We start from the raw sequence: 16,526 nt of genomic DNA, 5'->3' as shown, positions 1-16,526 counted from the left end.
CATGTGGGAAAAAATATTTCAAATTTACTTTGAAAACAAACCCGCAACGGGTGACGTATATCGTTTCAGTGATGGTCCGTATCTTTCTCAAGTTATCTTGAATCCCCTCTGAGATGGAGCCATCTCAACTCTCCCTCTCTCTACAAAGCACTCTCACATATTATCTCGGCCACTGGTTCACATCTCTTTTGAGAGATCTACCCTCTCTGAGATGGATCTTGATGGCCCCATCTCGATCTCTCTCTCTCTCCCCAGCCCATCACTATCTTCACTCGACACTTGTCAGAGCTGCTATAACCTTAATTGTAATAATTTTCTTTACTTCTTTTCATCCTATTTTCAAGCCTGAAATCCCAATTTTCTTTAAAATTTTGAAGAACATAGAAAAAAATCATTATTCTTACAAGTTTTGAAAATCCTATTTCAAGGGGATAAATCCTTTTTGTCACTTTCCCCTCAAAAACCTTACGAAATAGGATAAAATCCTACTAATTGGCAACTCTGCTTTTCATCAGATGAGGGGAGTGGGGGAACATTTCCCCTTCAACAATTAAATGTTATATTCAAAGCCCCCACCCCCATAACGAGTACTAATTGTAATCAATAGCTTCTGTACCAAAGATAAGCTAAGGTGATATTTTTGGTACAAAATGGTTAAAACAATTTACTGTGAGAGCCAAATTAAGTTCTGGGTTTTGTAACACAGGTTTGCAACGAATTGCAAATGTGAAAGAGCCGCACTGATTGGTTCCCGGTCAGTATTTTAAACAGAGTGAGCATGCAACAATCATCTTGATTGGTTATTGGTATGTAGGGGTTGATTGCAAACCTTTGTGTTATACGGAGCCCAGGGGCCCATTTCACAAAACTTGTTATCATGGCGAATTTGCAATAACAGTGAAAAGCTACTGAATTCCTTCAATCTGATTGGTTGATAGTGAATTTGTTATCGTTATGAAAACAGAACCCAGGTGCATGATATACTTATCTAACCTGGATTAAAACTCCCATATATTTTCCATCTTCCTGGCGTTTTGAGTTGAACCTGCTGTATTTGGCAAAAAAACTTTGCCAATAAGGGTCAGAGTAGCAGTCTCCAAATGAGCCAAAGTAACAGAATGTAGCAAAATACATAACACATGCACAGTCAAACGAATAATTGATTCGTTAAGAACACCTGGAGACAAAAAAAAAAACCTAAAAATCATTTACCCTTTTTACCATTTTATTCATACATAATCTTTATATATCAATATTATATTTTGGCAGATAAGAAATATTATTAAAATATAATGTAATGCAGACTTAATTCAAGAGCTATGATATAATGCATCTTCATATAAAAATAGATATATTTCAAATTATAAAGTCATTGTATTCCCACTCCCCACGATGTATACATTTTTATAGATGAGCAGCTAGTAAATTAGATACGACCTGCCTAATATTTAGGTGAAGGTCTAAAAATGTGAATAACATAGATTATTACAATGATATAGAGACCGTTTTCTAGTTTGACATAACTCTTTGTGAAATTTAAATTTTACACATTTTCTTATGATCATAAGTCTTATCTTACAAATATCTGCTGTTTTGATTGTCAGAAAGCTGTATACGAAGATCTAGCATGGAATACTGACCATTCAACAGAGGTAGTTTATACCTAAAAGAAATCAAATAAAAAGCAACAAAATAAGATATCTGACATTTCAATTATAAAATTTCATCAGGCTTCTCAGATTTCAGATCACGTCTTTATCCCATGCATTCAACATTTTGAAAATGAATAATCATCAGGTTAATGAAACTCAATACAGGCTTTAAATTACAATACAAAATTAGAGAGACATAATTTCTCTGCAATGCAACAATCATACGTGTGATAATGTCAGCTACATAAAGTTCTCACATTAAGAATTACCAATATTGAATCAATAAGAAAGTTCATGCACATCATGCATCATCATAGTTCAACCATTAAGATCTAAAAATAATTTGTGATTTATTTTCATTAGCTTAAAGGGGAAGTTTACTCTGACAATAAGTTCATTTTATAAAAGCAGGAGAGTTAAAGAAAGATATTAGTTAAAGTTTGATTAATTATCCGTGATATAATATTTTGTTACAACATATTATGCGAGCAGCTACCCCCGATCATTTAATATAAATTCCATGCATTCTAATTTTCTAATGGAATATGCTGAATAAAAAAAAATCTGATCGAAGGTGTTATCAAGTCTAACAGATTTATCCACCGCAAACATTAAAATCACTTCCAAAGTTGCGAGAAAATTTAAGAAAATTTATATCACATCATATGGACAAAATCAAAACTTACAATATTCATTATTTCTTGACAAACTTTCATAAAATCTTCACCAATATATATATAATTTGCTTTTATTCAAAACACTTTTTATGAGAGTAAACTTGCCCTTTAAAAGCTGCATGTTGATAATATAAAAGGGACACAACTATAAATCCATCAAGCATTTAGAAGCAAAATCTATTCAACATGTAAATCATTTCAGTAGAATAATAGAATATATAGAAATACTTGTTGCGCTATACAAATACATACTATTTGGGCGCGCCGTGGTCTAGTGGTTCTGACTCTCGCCTTTCCAACAGAGGGTCGTGGGTTCGAATCCTAGCCATGGCGTGTTTTCCTTCAGCAAGAAACTTATCCACAATGTGCTGCACTCGACCCAGGTGAGGTGAATGGGTACCCGGCAGGATTATTTCCTTGAATGCACTAATGCCGGGGTAATAATAGCAGCGCTTTGTATCCTCAGGCAAAAAGCGCTTTTATAAATCCAGCTATTATTATTATTTGTATTATTAATATTGTTTTGCTATGAAATAGAGGTATTTTCTTCACATGTTATTAACACTAACTCCTACAGGCAACTAATTATTATACAAGAAATGGTTGCAATCTTGCAGTTTACATATAATACGGCACTATGAAAACTTATTCACTGTTCAAAATTATCAAACTATCCTTGAGTAGGGCCAGTAAGACCCTAACTACTGACAAAAAGATATTGTTCCTGAGATAAGCTCTTCAAGATTTCAACTAAAATTTTCAAATCGAATCCCTTTAAGAACGGAGGAAGGTTGGGGCAGCTTTGATAAAGTTGGATTCATGCAATTGTACCAATGCCCACACAGAAAAAATATATTGATACCTACCAATAGCTTCTTTTTTTGTAATGATATAACAAATGCAGTGATGTTTCCGATACCATACAACTTAATGGTCAACCTGAAGTTCAATTTTACTCATTATCAACTGATGCCCTTTGTGTTAATTTTCCCCATAACATTTCATTCAAATATCCAGAAAAAATAATAAGCAGTTCTTGTATAGGAGTTTTTTATCAAAGCTTTTAATAGTCACGCAGCCATTTCAAGGAATAAATTTCTGCAGGTACCCATTCACCTCACCCGAGTCGAGTGCTGCTCAATAAGGATCAATGGCTGGGATTCAAACCAACGGACCTCTTTCAAATTCCTGAGACTTTCCCCTGGGCCACAAAGGTCAGCATAAAGACATAATGATGTGGCGCATTATACAAGTTCTACGTATCTCATAGTAGGTTACAAATAAATTCACAATGTTGATAAAGAATGGCAGATAGAAAGATTTTCTAGTTAACATTTGCATGCCAGCAAGCTAAATGCATTTAACTATAAGGGCAATTCCATAAAATGATCAATCTTTTTGTACGTCCAACCACCATTTTTTTCAAGTTATAATTCACTTCATAAACTGACCAAGTCATGGTCCTTTGAGATCATTACAGACTGTTCAAAGAACAAGAAATCAGAGACAGAAAAATTTCATGAAAGTTGCACATATAGGGGGTTGGACGTACATTTTTTATGGAATTGCCCATAAGTATGCTGAAAACCACTAGAACTTTTATAACAAAGAAGCAATCTTGCAGCATAATTAAAACATATGGAAGCCATCAGTCCTATATACCCTGATAAAATCATTTCATTCAGACGTGGGCATACATTGTGTACGTAATAATTCATATAGTGCTATATGAATTTTATCCCTATATTTCAAGAAAAGTCATGATATGTATTAAGAATGGGGGAGGGGAGATGGAAAACCAGTACAATGGACGTCATACTTGTACAGAAAAATATGAAGAAATTTTACTTTCCCCAAAATGGATGATGCATGTGCATGCAGTGCAAAGGGTGTTATAATAGATAAAATCCTGAAAAATGGCACTTAATGAATTGAACAAATCGAGTGCATGTGAGGGGAACATAACCTACCAGTTCATGCAGAAAAAATGACAAATTTCCAGGTGGGTGTTTCAAACAGCTGTTCGTAAGTTAAAAGCGACTTTAAGAAAGACTGGTGATCCTTTCTTGTGGAAAATGGTATATTCATTGACGATGGTTGAGCGCGTAATTAAGACTTTAAGAAAGACTGGTGATCCTTTCTTGTGGAAAATGGTATATTCATTGACGATGGTTAAGCGGGTAATAACGAATCACCAGTCGTTCTTAAAGTCGCTCTTAATTTACGAACAGCTTTATGAAATGGCCCCCAGATTTCTTCTCTGGCAGGAAGCTGACTGCAATTCTAATCCCATATATCTTCACTTCATTTCATTATTACACTAAAGTGATAATCAATGTAGTGCGTAAAAAAACCACCTCTTCCAATTCAACGCTAAAAAAACTTTCGTCAAAAAGTTACACCATTTTCCTCAGGAGGATTTCAATTTTTTTCATGTTTACTCTAAAAGGTTGGAGGGGATGAAAAAAAATACTTGTTGTTGAGATTACTCTAAGATTGCAGTATAATTATTTGTTTAGGGCCCATTTTTAAAGTCTGTGCAACAAGCATGGTGTCTACGTATAGTTACTCATATTAAAGGTCAAGTCCACCCCAGAAAAATGTTGATTTGAATCAATAGAGAAAAATCTAACGAGCATAACGTTGAAAATTTCATCTAAATCGGTTGTAAAATAAGAAAGTTATGACTTTTTAAGTTTTGCTTATTTTTCTCAAAACATTTATATGCACAACTCAGTGATATGCAAATGCGAGAGTCAATGATGTCAATCACTCACTATTTCTTTTGTTTTCTATTGTTTGAATTATACAATATTTTAATTTTTACAGTATTGACAATAATGTAAAAATTGACTGAACCACATGTTAAACAATGTTAATTCCACATATTCAGGGAGGAATAAAACTCAATTTCACATGACAAGGGGGAGAAATTTGGAATATTTCATATTTCATATAATAAAATACAAAAGAAATAGTGAGTGAGTGATGTCATCAGTCCCCTCATTTGCATACCGACCAGGATGTGAATATAACTGTTTTGTGAAATTAAGTGAAACTTTAAAATGTCATAACTTTCTTATTTTACATCCGATTCTGATGAAATTTTCAGTGTTATGCTAGTTGGATTTTTGTCTTTTTATTAAAATCAACTTTTTGTTGGGTGGACTTGTCCTTCAAGATCAAATTTATATTTCAGGAAGTATAGATTGTCAATATGAAAATAAAAGAGATGTATACTGAAATCATTCCATGGAGGCAAAGACCGGATCTCCCAGCTTGATGGTCCCTTGAGATTCGACAGCGAGCTGGGTACCAAACAGAGGAGACGAGCCATGACGTTTCTGATCAGGAAAGCCGGAGGGCGCCATGCGATATCTGTAATGATCAATATTGAACAAAAGAAGTATAATTAAAAAAACAAAACATAACAAGTTCACACCTGGTTACCAATAATGCGTATAGCATTTTCATTTATTTGAATGCAGGATAAAAGAGCATTGTCGATTAAATGACTCGCTCAGGGGCATAGGTGCCACGACCGGGGACCGAACCCCGGACTTTCCATGTAAAGCCTTGGCCAGGCGCCTTATTGACCACTCGGCCATATAAATGATAGAAAGAACAGAAACAAGGTGACATCACAAGCTGGACAACAAGCTCGTTTACAGAAGCACAAAAACAAGTTTTTTATTCATGGCCGCGCAATGCACGTCCATACAGAGGAACAGGTATTGAACTTGCTAAAATCATGAAAAAGAGTATACTTTTCAAATATGAATACATGAAAACGTTTTTATATTTCATGAAAATAGAATATTTTAGGCATAATTTAGGGTGGGGTAATCATGCAAAATACAGGTTTAAGGTACCCTGAGATTGAAGGATAGTACTTGGTTATTGGGGTTTATTTGGAAAGTCCATCTACGAGTATGTATGGTGTCGACCTTGTAACAATGTAATGACAGTGACTCCCCGTTTTCACCTCCTGGGGTCATAGGTCATCAAAAAATTCACTTGCATATCTAAACACTATTGACATCTTTCTCTCAGGCACCAACATCTTGTGACTTAATCACACTTTCATATTAAGTGATTCTTGTGAAAAGCTTCTTAAACCATTATGTGACGTGCTTGGGAACAATTCAATTGATGGGGCATAATCACTTTTTTTCATCATAGTTACCATTTCAATAAATATGGACAACGCTCAATCTCAAAGATGAAAGTTTTATAATAATGATAATTGGTCCATTTACATATCACAGCTACTTATATGCATATACACTACTGCTCTTAATACTTGGTATCATTTTTATCAACCCAGCTGTCGTTAAGCCGCCATATAAGCGCTAAAGCATTCAAGGAATAAATCCTACCGGGTACTCATTCACTCCACCTGAAGGGCATTTCATGAAAGTCGTCAGCACTGACAATTTCAGTGAAATTCTTGGTTTTAATTGGCTCAGAAGCTCTGACCTCTGTTACTATGGTAACTGTCAGAGAAACTCAACTTTCACGAAACAGTCCCCTGGATCGCAGTCAGACGGCAGGTCCCAACAAAGTGGCTTCTTTCATCCAAGCGATATTCATGACTTGAGATGTTTTGCATATTTAATGAGCTTGATGCGGACCAAAACACCTCTTTTCATTCGGTCATTGCTGCTCTACTTGTGCATCGAATTTCATGAATTTGATATCATTGTAAAGAAGAAGAATCATTCTTTCAGGTCATGTGTTTGAATTTATTCAAAAATTTTGTAATATAGGTTAAAATTTTGATCTAAAATATGCTACAAAATAATTATTTTCACCTGACAAAAGCTGCTATTTTCACACTTTATTTTTGTTTGAGCCCAAATGATTTTTAAATCATGATAAAGCTGAATATGTATGCTTTAAAATGATATAGATTTCAAAATAAGAATTGGTTTAATCGGGTCAAGATCACACTTTTCATTTGCCAAGTACATAAAGCAGCTTGAAAACAAGAATACTGCACTCTGATTGGTCAAAGAGACCACACACTGGCAAATTCCAACGGTTCCAGTGCCTGGGTTCATGGGAAGGTCACACTTCCCATGTGGTAATCTCCTCAAATACCCCACGCCTGTTGTTCTGTGAACATTATCCAGCCAATCAGAACTCTGGATTTCATGCAAGTACAAAATTTCAGAAATCTCGTCTTGTACCTTGGGAAAAGTGTGATCTTGACCCGATTAAAAGGTGCCGCATATCAAGAGTGGCATTGTGAGAAAGTACAGAAGTTCAGCTTTATGGTGATATAGATATCATTGAGGCTCAAAATAAAAAGTTTTGCACAATTTGCAAAAGAAAACAGAGGAAGAAAATTCAGTTTTGAGGCACATTTTCAGGCCAGAAATTTTCTTATTTAACAAAATATTGTATACAAAATAAATGACCAATATGAAAGAGTAACATTTACTCTATCTAATGGTGCAATAATATTTCATTTAACTTGAGGTTAAAACAGGAAAGAAAATCTCACGAATCACGAGATTTTGCAAGGAGGAGGATTCAGCCACGAGATGATTTGGATGAATCTGGCCTTTTTGCTCATTAGCATAGGGACCTGCAGTCTGACTGGATCGAGTGCAGCCAATGTAGATAAATTTCTTGATTCTGATTCCTATTGCAGAAAATATTCCTCAGAGAATATGCACTGTATTGTTCACTTGCACTGACTGATTTTATCTTTCGCAATCTCTAGAATAAGATGCTTACGTCTTGAGTGTCTTGAGTGGTTCTCCAGTTTCATAGAAAGTTCCTGTATCCGGATCAACAGTAGTTTGACGACACCTACATGGCGTGAAAGGAAAGGTGATGGTAAAGCAATAATATTGTTATTCGTTTGGTCTGAGTTAAAGGAGAATGAAACCCTTGAAACCAGCTGAATCCATATCAAAGAGAAAAATCAAAGAAACATATTGTTGAAAGTTTGAGGAAGATTGAATGAATAATAAGAAAGTTATGAGCATTTGAATATTGATATCACTAATGCCATGTAGATCCTCCCATTGGCAATGCGACCAAGATCTGTGATGTCACACACGTACAACTCCCTCATTACTTTAGTACTTATTTCACTTATATTCTCACTTTTATAGAGTCTATCACAAGGTGAGGTGTTCTCTTTATGAGGGGACAAGTACAGAGGTTTCACAACATTATATCATTGATGAATCGTTTTTCATATGATTAGAATGAGCAAAAAGAGATGTTTTGGGGTATATTTTCAGTGTCCAAAAGGGGAGAGTTGTTCATCTGTGACATCATAGATCTTGGTCGCATTGCCAATGGGAGGATCTCCATAGCATTAGTGATCTCGACATTCAAATGCTCATAACTCTTCTATTGCTAGTCCTATTTTACTCAAACTTTTGTTGATCTTATTCTTTGATTTTTCTGCTTTCACAAAAACTAACTTGCTCCAAGAGTTTCATTCTCCTTTAAGCAAATGAAAAATTATGAATCGGAACTTTACAATCCACAATGTTTTGATGGGAACATTCATCTTCTTCAGGTGGTAGAGATCATTACATATCGACCAAATGTTTTTGAATTTCCCCATCTGGGGCCAGACAGAAGTCTCCAAAACCTGACGCAGACCTATTCTACCACCTCAAGAATACAGATGCTCCCATCAAAATGTTGTAGATTTGAGAAATACTAGCATGTGCATTACTAAATGTTCTCTGCAGGGGCATAATAACGCCAGATATCGGATGATCTTTCAATCAATGAATTTGGCAATCAATTAGTGACTAGGTGAAAGTCGACCTCCAAATACGAGTTAGTATAACCCCAGCAGGTAACAAAAATGTGGATACAGAATATGAAAAATGTAGCTGATGCTAGCATGCGACTGAACAATTTGTAATTTCCCAAGTGCTCATTTCTTATATAGATTTGACAAGGCAACCTTAAAGCAAAACAAAACCAAGAGAGGGCACTGGATATTCATAAATACAAGATTCAAATTTTCACCAAGAATCAACAAATGGAAAAGGATTCAATGGCCACTACACATTTATAAGATTAGAATGTTCAATGATATTTGATAATAGTTCACATTATTGAACCTTATTTACCAAACAGGCTTTAACAAGTAGTTACATTACAAACAAAACGAACCAGCACTCTTGTTTAGCACCACCTCGAGTCCTTAACTACTCATATCTCGCCAAGTTCATAACTCGTCATAATGTAGCATTCTAAGCAATGTAGTCTTATAATACAGACCCATTTGAATGAAAACACACCAATTCGCTACTCAATACATCTTCCTACTGCAATACGTTACCAAGTAGCTAAACAAGAAAAACATATTAGTTTCTCCATACAAAATAAAATCATGGAAATGCAAACTATCATATTATGGGCATACCAGAAAACACGAATCTTTGCAGAAGACAATCTTCGAGGGAAAAATTGAAGGCAGGAGAGGAAGAGGTCAAAAATGGAAAAGCCGGCTTGGAAATAATGAGGAGATGACGGGCAGAAAGATTTAACGAATGCGGTGAGATTGTACTAGATGGAGAGAGAAGGAAAACCACGACATCCAACCTCTTTAAAGAGGAGGAACAGCCGTAAGGTAATATAGCTACTTCATTAATAGTTATTTCAAAATGGTATATCTTGAGACTAGCTCTTTGAGACTCAAACACAGTGTTGGCTAGTTCGCTCCTACTTCAACTGCATGTTGATTTGTTTTCAGTCTGTCAATTCACTTGATTTACCTGTCACATAGATGAGTGGTTCTCAGGAGAGCATCTGTTCCAATACACACATATTTCCACTTGTCCTATTTAATAAATATATTAGATAATTGTTACGGTATCCCTTGACGAATATTCACAAGCATACTTTGCCATAATTATCAAATTTGCACTCACAAAATTAAAAACATTGTTCCACCATGAATTCAAAGTGCATTATACTGGACAGTAAAACCGCTTTTAACTTTAAAGGGTAACTTCACCCTGATAACATGACACAAAATGATCGTTAGAGGAGATACACCCCAGTTTCAAAGTGTGAAAAATCTAAATCACCCCAGGCCAGCTATTTAAGTATCTAAACATGTGTTTCTTGACCTCGATCAGTCCGAAAAGATCTAAGCCATAATCACAGCAGGGGGCCACACATGTATACAAAGCTGGATGCGTGTCTCTTTCTACCTACGTCTTCTTTTCCATTTTTCTTTCTTTTTTAAATTTCTTTCCTCATTTTTTCTCTTCCCTCTTTTCTACACCTAATAATTCTCTCTCTTTCTATCACTCCCCCTCTCTCTATCTCCTTTTACATTGCCTGCGGAGGTGAAAAGTTACAGAAGGGGGATTACCAGGGTTGATAGTGCTTAGAACTAAATATCTTCGACTGTCTAACAAGATTTTGCGAATCAGGGGTACAACACTGCAGTTCAAAATCTGAGAAGCGGTCGTCCTCTAAGGGTTTGACGTAATGAAAAGTTTCATGTAAGAATTGCACAAAAACTGGACAAAATATTGGTGAAGGTTTGAGGAATGATGCATGGTGTCCAGTGTGTAATAGTGTGCAGTGTAAGATGGGTAGCCTCACATTAGCTGGCATGATGTGTGGGTCAAAATAGCATGCATAATTATTGACATCACAATACTATTTCAGTCTAATCCTGTATGTAAGTTTCTGCGGTCATTAATTTTCTTGTGAAATTTGACCAAAATATCTTTTTTTGAACATGAATGAAAGCAAAATAAAACAAGTGGAATGCCTCTGGCCGTCTCACCTGCATCACGCGATTCAATATAGCAGCAGTGCTGATTTTGAAAACTACTATAACTCGCACAAGATGTTCAGTGATACTTGGTTACTCTTATTTCCACGTTTTATGAACTAGACCAATACACTTATAGAGATATGATGGCAATTCAACAAATACCCCCAACGTGGCCAAAGTTCTTTGACCTTACATGACCTTTGACCTTGATCATGTGACCTGAAACTCGCACAGGATGTTCAGTGATACTTGATTACTATTATGTCCAAGTTTTATGAACTAGACCAACACACTTTCAAATTTATGGCTGTAATTCAACAAATACCCCAATTTGGCCAAAGTTCATTGACCCTAAATGACCTTTGACCTTGATCATGTGACCTGAAACTTGCACAGGATGTTCAGTAATACTTGATTACTATTATGTCCAAGTTTCATGAATCAGATCCATAAACTTTCAAAGTTATGATGGTAATTCAACAGATACCCCCAATTCGGCCAAAGTTCATTGACCCTAAATGACCTTTGACCTTGGTCATGTGATGTGAAACTCACGCAGGATGTTCAGTGATACTTGATTAACCTTATGTATAAGTTTCATGAACTAGGTCCATATATTTTCTAAGTTATGATGACATTTCAAAAACTTAACCTTAGGTTAAGATTTTGATGTTGATTCCCCCAACATGGTCTAAGTTCATTGACCCTAAATGACCTTTGACCTTGGTCATGTGACATGAAACTCAGGCAGGATGTTCAGTAATACTTGATTAACCTTATGGCCAAGTTTCATGAACTAGGTCCATATACTTTCTAAGTTATGCTGTCATTTCAAAAACTTAACCTCAGGTTAAGATTTGGTGTTGACGCCGCCGCCGCCGCCGTCGGAAAAGCGGCGCCTATAGTCTCACTCTGCTATGCAGGTGAGACAAAAACTGTCACCTGCACCTGCTTAATGATTTCATTTCCATTCTTCAAGATATTGAAAATATCTTAAAGTGAATATCCTGGCTGATGCATAGTACTCACCTCACAGAATGCAGTTGTTCCTTCCACCACAATATTGGGTCTGAAGTTCCTGAGCTGAACTGGTTTGTCTAACTTTGAATTCAAGCTCTCAAGAGAAGCAGCACTCAAAATGTTCACCTGGGCAAGGTCTTGATAAGTAGCCTATACAAAGAAATCATGGGAAAAGATTACTTCTGCGATTGTTAAATTAACATTGAAAATTAGCATTAATTAGTATAACACCATGATGGATCGCTACTTGACTCAGTGTACACAAAGATAGATTCTATAGAAATTGTCTATTGTATAGTAAAGGCAGTGATACTTTTAACTTAACCAAGTAAACATAGACTTCATTAATACCTTAACTTGATTTGTTGTTGAATGATTAATAGGGGGTTTTTGCAATAACTACCCAGACACTTCCTGGGACATCAAGAATCTTTTGTCAAAAGCCCTTCCATGACAAAGCAGTCTTTGGGGAAAATCAGTGAATCAAAACAGCAGTGTCGTCCTGGACTCTGGGCAAACGACATATTTGCAATTTCTTGTCCGGTCCGAAGCTTAGGACAATCTGCTGTCCTGGTCCAACAACTTCAGATAAAAACTTTTCAGCTCTCCATTGTGCTTTGACTTGCATTTTCAAAGGAATTGGTGCATTGCACAAAGCGTCCACGCAGTGATTTTGAAAACTTCCCAATGGCATACAAATAAACATCATTTGATTCTGTTTTCTTTTAATGTTCATTACGTGTGCATGCATGCCATCCAATACATAATAGATATATACAATGAACACATACTTCTGACCTAAACATCACACATTTTATTTTTTACTTTACTACTAATTCCCCCTCTCTCTCCTCCATTCTTATGTGGAAACATAAAGTGAACTTTGAACCACCCACTTGTGTAAATACCTATTGGTCTAAATAAACATACGTAATGCCATATTTACACTTATTTTCTGGACTTTGGACATCATATTAAAAGGATGAAAGTCTGTAACATTATGTCCACTACAAAGTCCATGCTTGAAGTTCATTTTCCATACAACATAGGGCTGAGTAAAAACGTTAAAGCACATTTTAAATGACCATAAAGAGCATAAAAGTTTTCCTTTTTTGAAACCGTTTCTTGGTATGGAGAAAAAAAGTTGCTCAAATTTCACATTTCACATCTTAACATCTATGACATCTATTTCTTTTATTTCTATACAATCATTTTGATTTCCTTGAAACTTTCAAGGAAATGAAGAATATTCTCTTCTTTCTTGACACTGAAAGATAGTTTTCAGTTGATGTCACACGAGATCTAAACATCAATGTCTACATTTGGGACAAAAATGCAAAATTATTGCCAAGCAAATTACAAAATCATCCTTATGCACCTAAAAAATTATGCAAATAAATAATCAAATCATCGATATTGAACCTATATGTGTTTGGCCTCCTTTTCTCAAGTTAAGGAAATAATCAACATGGAGTCATAAGGCAAGTCAATGAGCCTTTTGTTTACCCATAATGACCTACCAATCCATACAGTCTTGTTTTTTCTTTCCGAGTTGAGAAAAAGGAGTTCAAAATCACTGATTGAAGAACTTACTCTTGGCTTGTCTATTTGCATAAGTCCATAGGAATGATTTTGTAATTCATTGTAATGTTGAAGCTTATCCAATGTTGATTATTGAAACAGTAGGTTGTGAAAAAAAGCAATCCCTGATTTATTTATTTTTTCAGGGGGGGGGGCATGATAGAGCATAATGAAACACACCTGTTCTCCTCTCTTTGCTTTGCTTCCCCACGTAGGATCATCTGTTAATATCTTTCCCTTGAATCTCTTTGAATGACGGATCAATTTATAGCCAGGTTTCCCGAGGTATTGGCTGAGCCACTCGCTGGCTTCATGACCACAGTCTTCACCATCTACAGGTAACTTGAATATTCTGAGAAGGGAAAACGAGAGAATGGAAAGACGGGGAGAGGGGTAGAGAGAGGGGGGGAGAGAAAGTGAAAGAGGGAAGAGACAGGGAGAGGTTGAAGAGATAGGGGAGATGGAGAGAGGGGAAGAGGAAGGAGAGACGTTGAGAGGAAAGGGGGGAGAGAAGGGGGAGGTAAAAAGAGAGGGGAGAAGGGGGGGGGGAGAGAAAGGAATTGAGAGAAAGGGGGTCAGTAATGGACACAAACCAGGCATTTATACCGATATTGTGTCTTGACCACAAATTACTAAAAACATTGTGATCTCTGTTGTTGTAATATCTGCTATAGAAAATTAGAATGCAAACAATAACATATAATGAAACAAGGCCTATTTTTTATGAAATGCTTACCTCACTTTCACCTATTTCCCCTCCACCTACTCCTTCCCCCATTAACATGAGTAATATTATTGCAAAGGGATAATTTTCCTGGGAATCGCATTGTACTAGCGATTTGCTCCACATTTTTTATGACTACTACAGGACATTTCTTATGTGTAGCAATTTTTTTACTTAGGACTGTACAGAAAATGGTTGAGAGCTATTTTCTTACAACGAGAAATGCTAATCAAATTTGAGAAGCAAAATTATTCCCTGTTAAAACTGTAATGTGTGACGGTGGCACCTGCTTGTGGTTGCAGTTTTGTGTACAGGACTTTACCTGATATTATGGACGGGTCCATTCTGATCTTTCAGAGGCACTGTGAGAGTCGGCATACCCGGAGCATTTATCAACAAACTTTCCTTGTCATTTGAGAGAGATGGAGCTATCAAAGCTATAGATGGTTGCTGTCTTTGGGTTACAAATCTTCCTTCAGGACAAATGATGACAAACGACCTAAATTGATTTCAACAATGTGAATAAATTAATAGCATGGCTCTGTTCTCTGAGAGCAAGTATTTCAAATACATCATTCCAAGGTATATTTTACTTATTCATTCATTCATCCATCCATCCATCCATCCATCTATGCATCCATCTATGCATCCATCCATCCATCCATAAATAAATAAATAAATAAATAAAGTAATAAATAAATAAACAAATAAATAAATTAGTTAATTAATTAATTTATTTATTTTTTTATTTATTATATTATTTGTTTTTCTCCTTTCTGGAAAGGGGGGGGGGGTGCTACAGACCTTAAATTCAAATGCCAATAAGAACAAATGGTGAGTAGACAAACCGAATGCAGACAAACAAGAATTAGACCACATGGAATGAGACTATGAAGGGAAAGTAGACACTGTGGGTATAGACCAAGAAGGAATTTTAATGCCAGACAAGGGAAGGAAAAGGGACAGCATCAATTACATGTAAATTACTGGGCCCCATTGCATAAAGTTACTGTAGTAACTTTGCAATGGTAAACTACCATGGTAACAATGCTCAACAAGTTACTATAACAGTAACTTTTATGCAACATGCCCCAGGAGAAAAACATTAATAAAAACAAAAGGTACTTTTGTAAATTCATCTCACCTATCCATAACTCCATTACTTTTGATCCCAAGAGCAACACACTCAGCCTGGGAAACCTCCAATCCTCTGCATGACTTGATAGGATGGATAAAGAGCTTAGACACCACTCCAACCTGAGTGAACTTGCGCTTTTCTCTCCGTAAGTAGATATATGAGATGCCCAACACACCCACAGCACACGCTGCCAGACCGCCAAGAACAAGGCTGCTGTTTGTAAGCTCAGGCATGATTCACGGTATCTTGGTGACACTACGCTTTCCAATCTGTGATGGGTAAAGAAAGTACATTCAGTTTAATAGATGGATATCATAAAAGTTTTGAGTTAACTTTAACCTCAAATTATTATTTTCTGATGAAAAGGAATTACAGATGGATAGAGAAAATGTAGCGAGAAGAGTCTACCCATTGCAAATCAGAATCATTAGATGTATTCCCAAATTCATCACAATAATTGCAGTTTTATCAAAGTTTGCTTTTTGAAAATTATGCTTTTTTGTGACTAAGGCTATGTTTCGTCTGCTCTTTCTGCCAATAGTATCGAAATCTGTTGGTTAATTGGGTTAAGTAAGATTGGAGCTAACTCTTTGGTTGGTGGATAAACATATATGTGACTACAAGGGCTCTGTAACACAAAGGTTTGCAATGAATTGCAAATATGAAAAAAGTGCACTGATTGGTTCCCGGTCAGAGAGTGCGGCTCAGTGCGCATGCAACAATGACCTTGATTGGTCATTGGTCTTTAGCGATTGATTGCAAACCTTTGTGTTACTGAGACCTGGTGTCGAGAAATGGGCCCCAGGTTGAAAGTCAAATGGAAATGGATGACAACAGAAGCATAAAAAATAATGTAAACAAAGCTGAATTAAATTCCAAAGCTGGAACTGTAAATAAATGAACTATAATATAAACAGAATCCAAATGTCAAAATAACAGCCCTACAGTAGCATAG

At 36.0% G+C, this 16,526-nt stretch overlaps 1 protein-coding gene across 2 annotated transcripts; it reads right to left on the bottom strand.

Moving 5' to 3' along the window:
* Nucleotides 1-1,211: 1,211 nt before the first annotated feature.
* Nucleotides 1,212-15,837, bottom strand: LOC129264195 (mitochondrial amidoxime reducing component 2-like). 2 transcript variants are annotated; one of them, XM_064102754.1, is made up of 8 exons: nucleotides 15,578-15,837; nucleotides 14,756-14,932; nucleotides 13,890-14,061; nucleotides 12,138-12,278; nucleotides 10,090-10,154; nucleotides 8,075-8,149; nucleotides 5,570-5,707; nucleotides 1,212-1,663 (listed from the first exon to the last, which is right to left on the bottom strand). In XM_064102754.1, exons 1-7 carry the CDS (start codon nucleotides 15,802-15,804, stop codon nucleotides 5,575-5,577), a joined length of 990 nt encoding a protein of 329 aa, XP_063958824.1. In that variant the 5' UTR covers nucleotides 15,805-15,837; the 3' UTR covers nucleotides 1,212-1,663; nucleotides 5,570-5,574. The 2 variants fall into 2 exon arrangements, with proteins under 2 accessions (XP_063958824.1, XP_063958823.1); XM_064102753.1 differs by lacking the exon at nucleotides 1,212-1,663 and having other exon boundaries at nucleotides 1,970-5,707.
* Between the last annotated feature and the right edge of the window lie 689 nt (nucleotides 15,838-16,526).

Source organism: Lytechinus pictus, chromosome 7, assembly GCF_037042905.1.
Source record: "Lytechinus pictus isolate F3 Inbred chromosome 7, Lp3.0, whole genome shotgun sequence".
Lineage (NCBI taxonomy): Eukaryota > Metazoa > Echinodermata > Echinoidea > Temnopleuroida > Toxopneustidae > Lytechinus > Lytechinus pictus.
The sequence above is the reverse complement of the archived record's forward strand: the minus strand, read 5'-3'. Positions and strand labels throughout refer to the sequence as shown.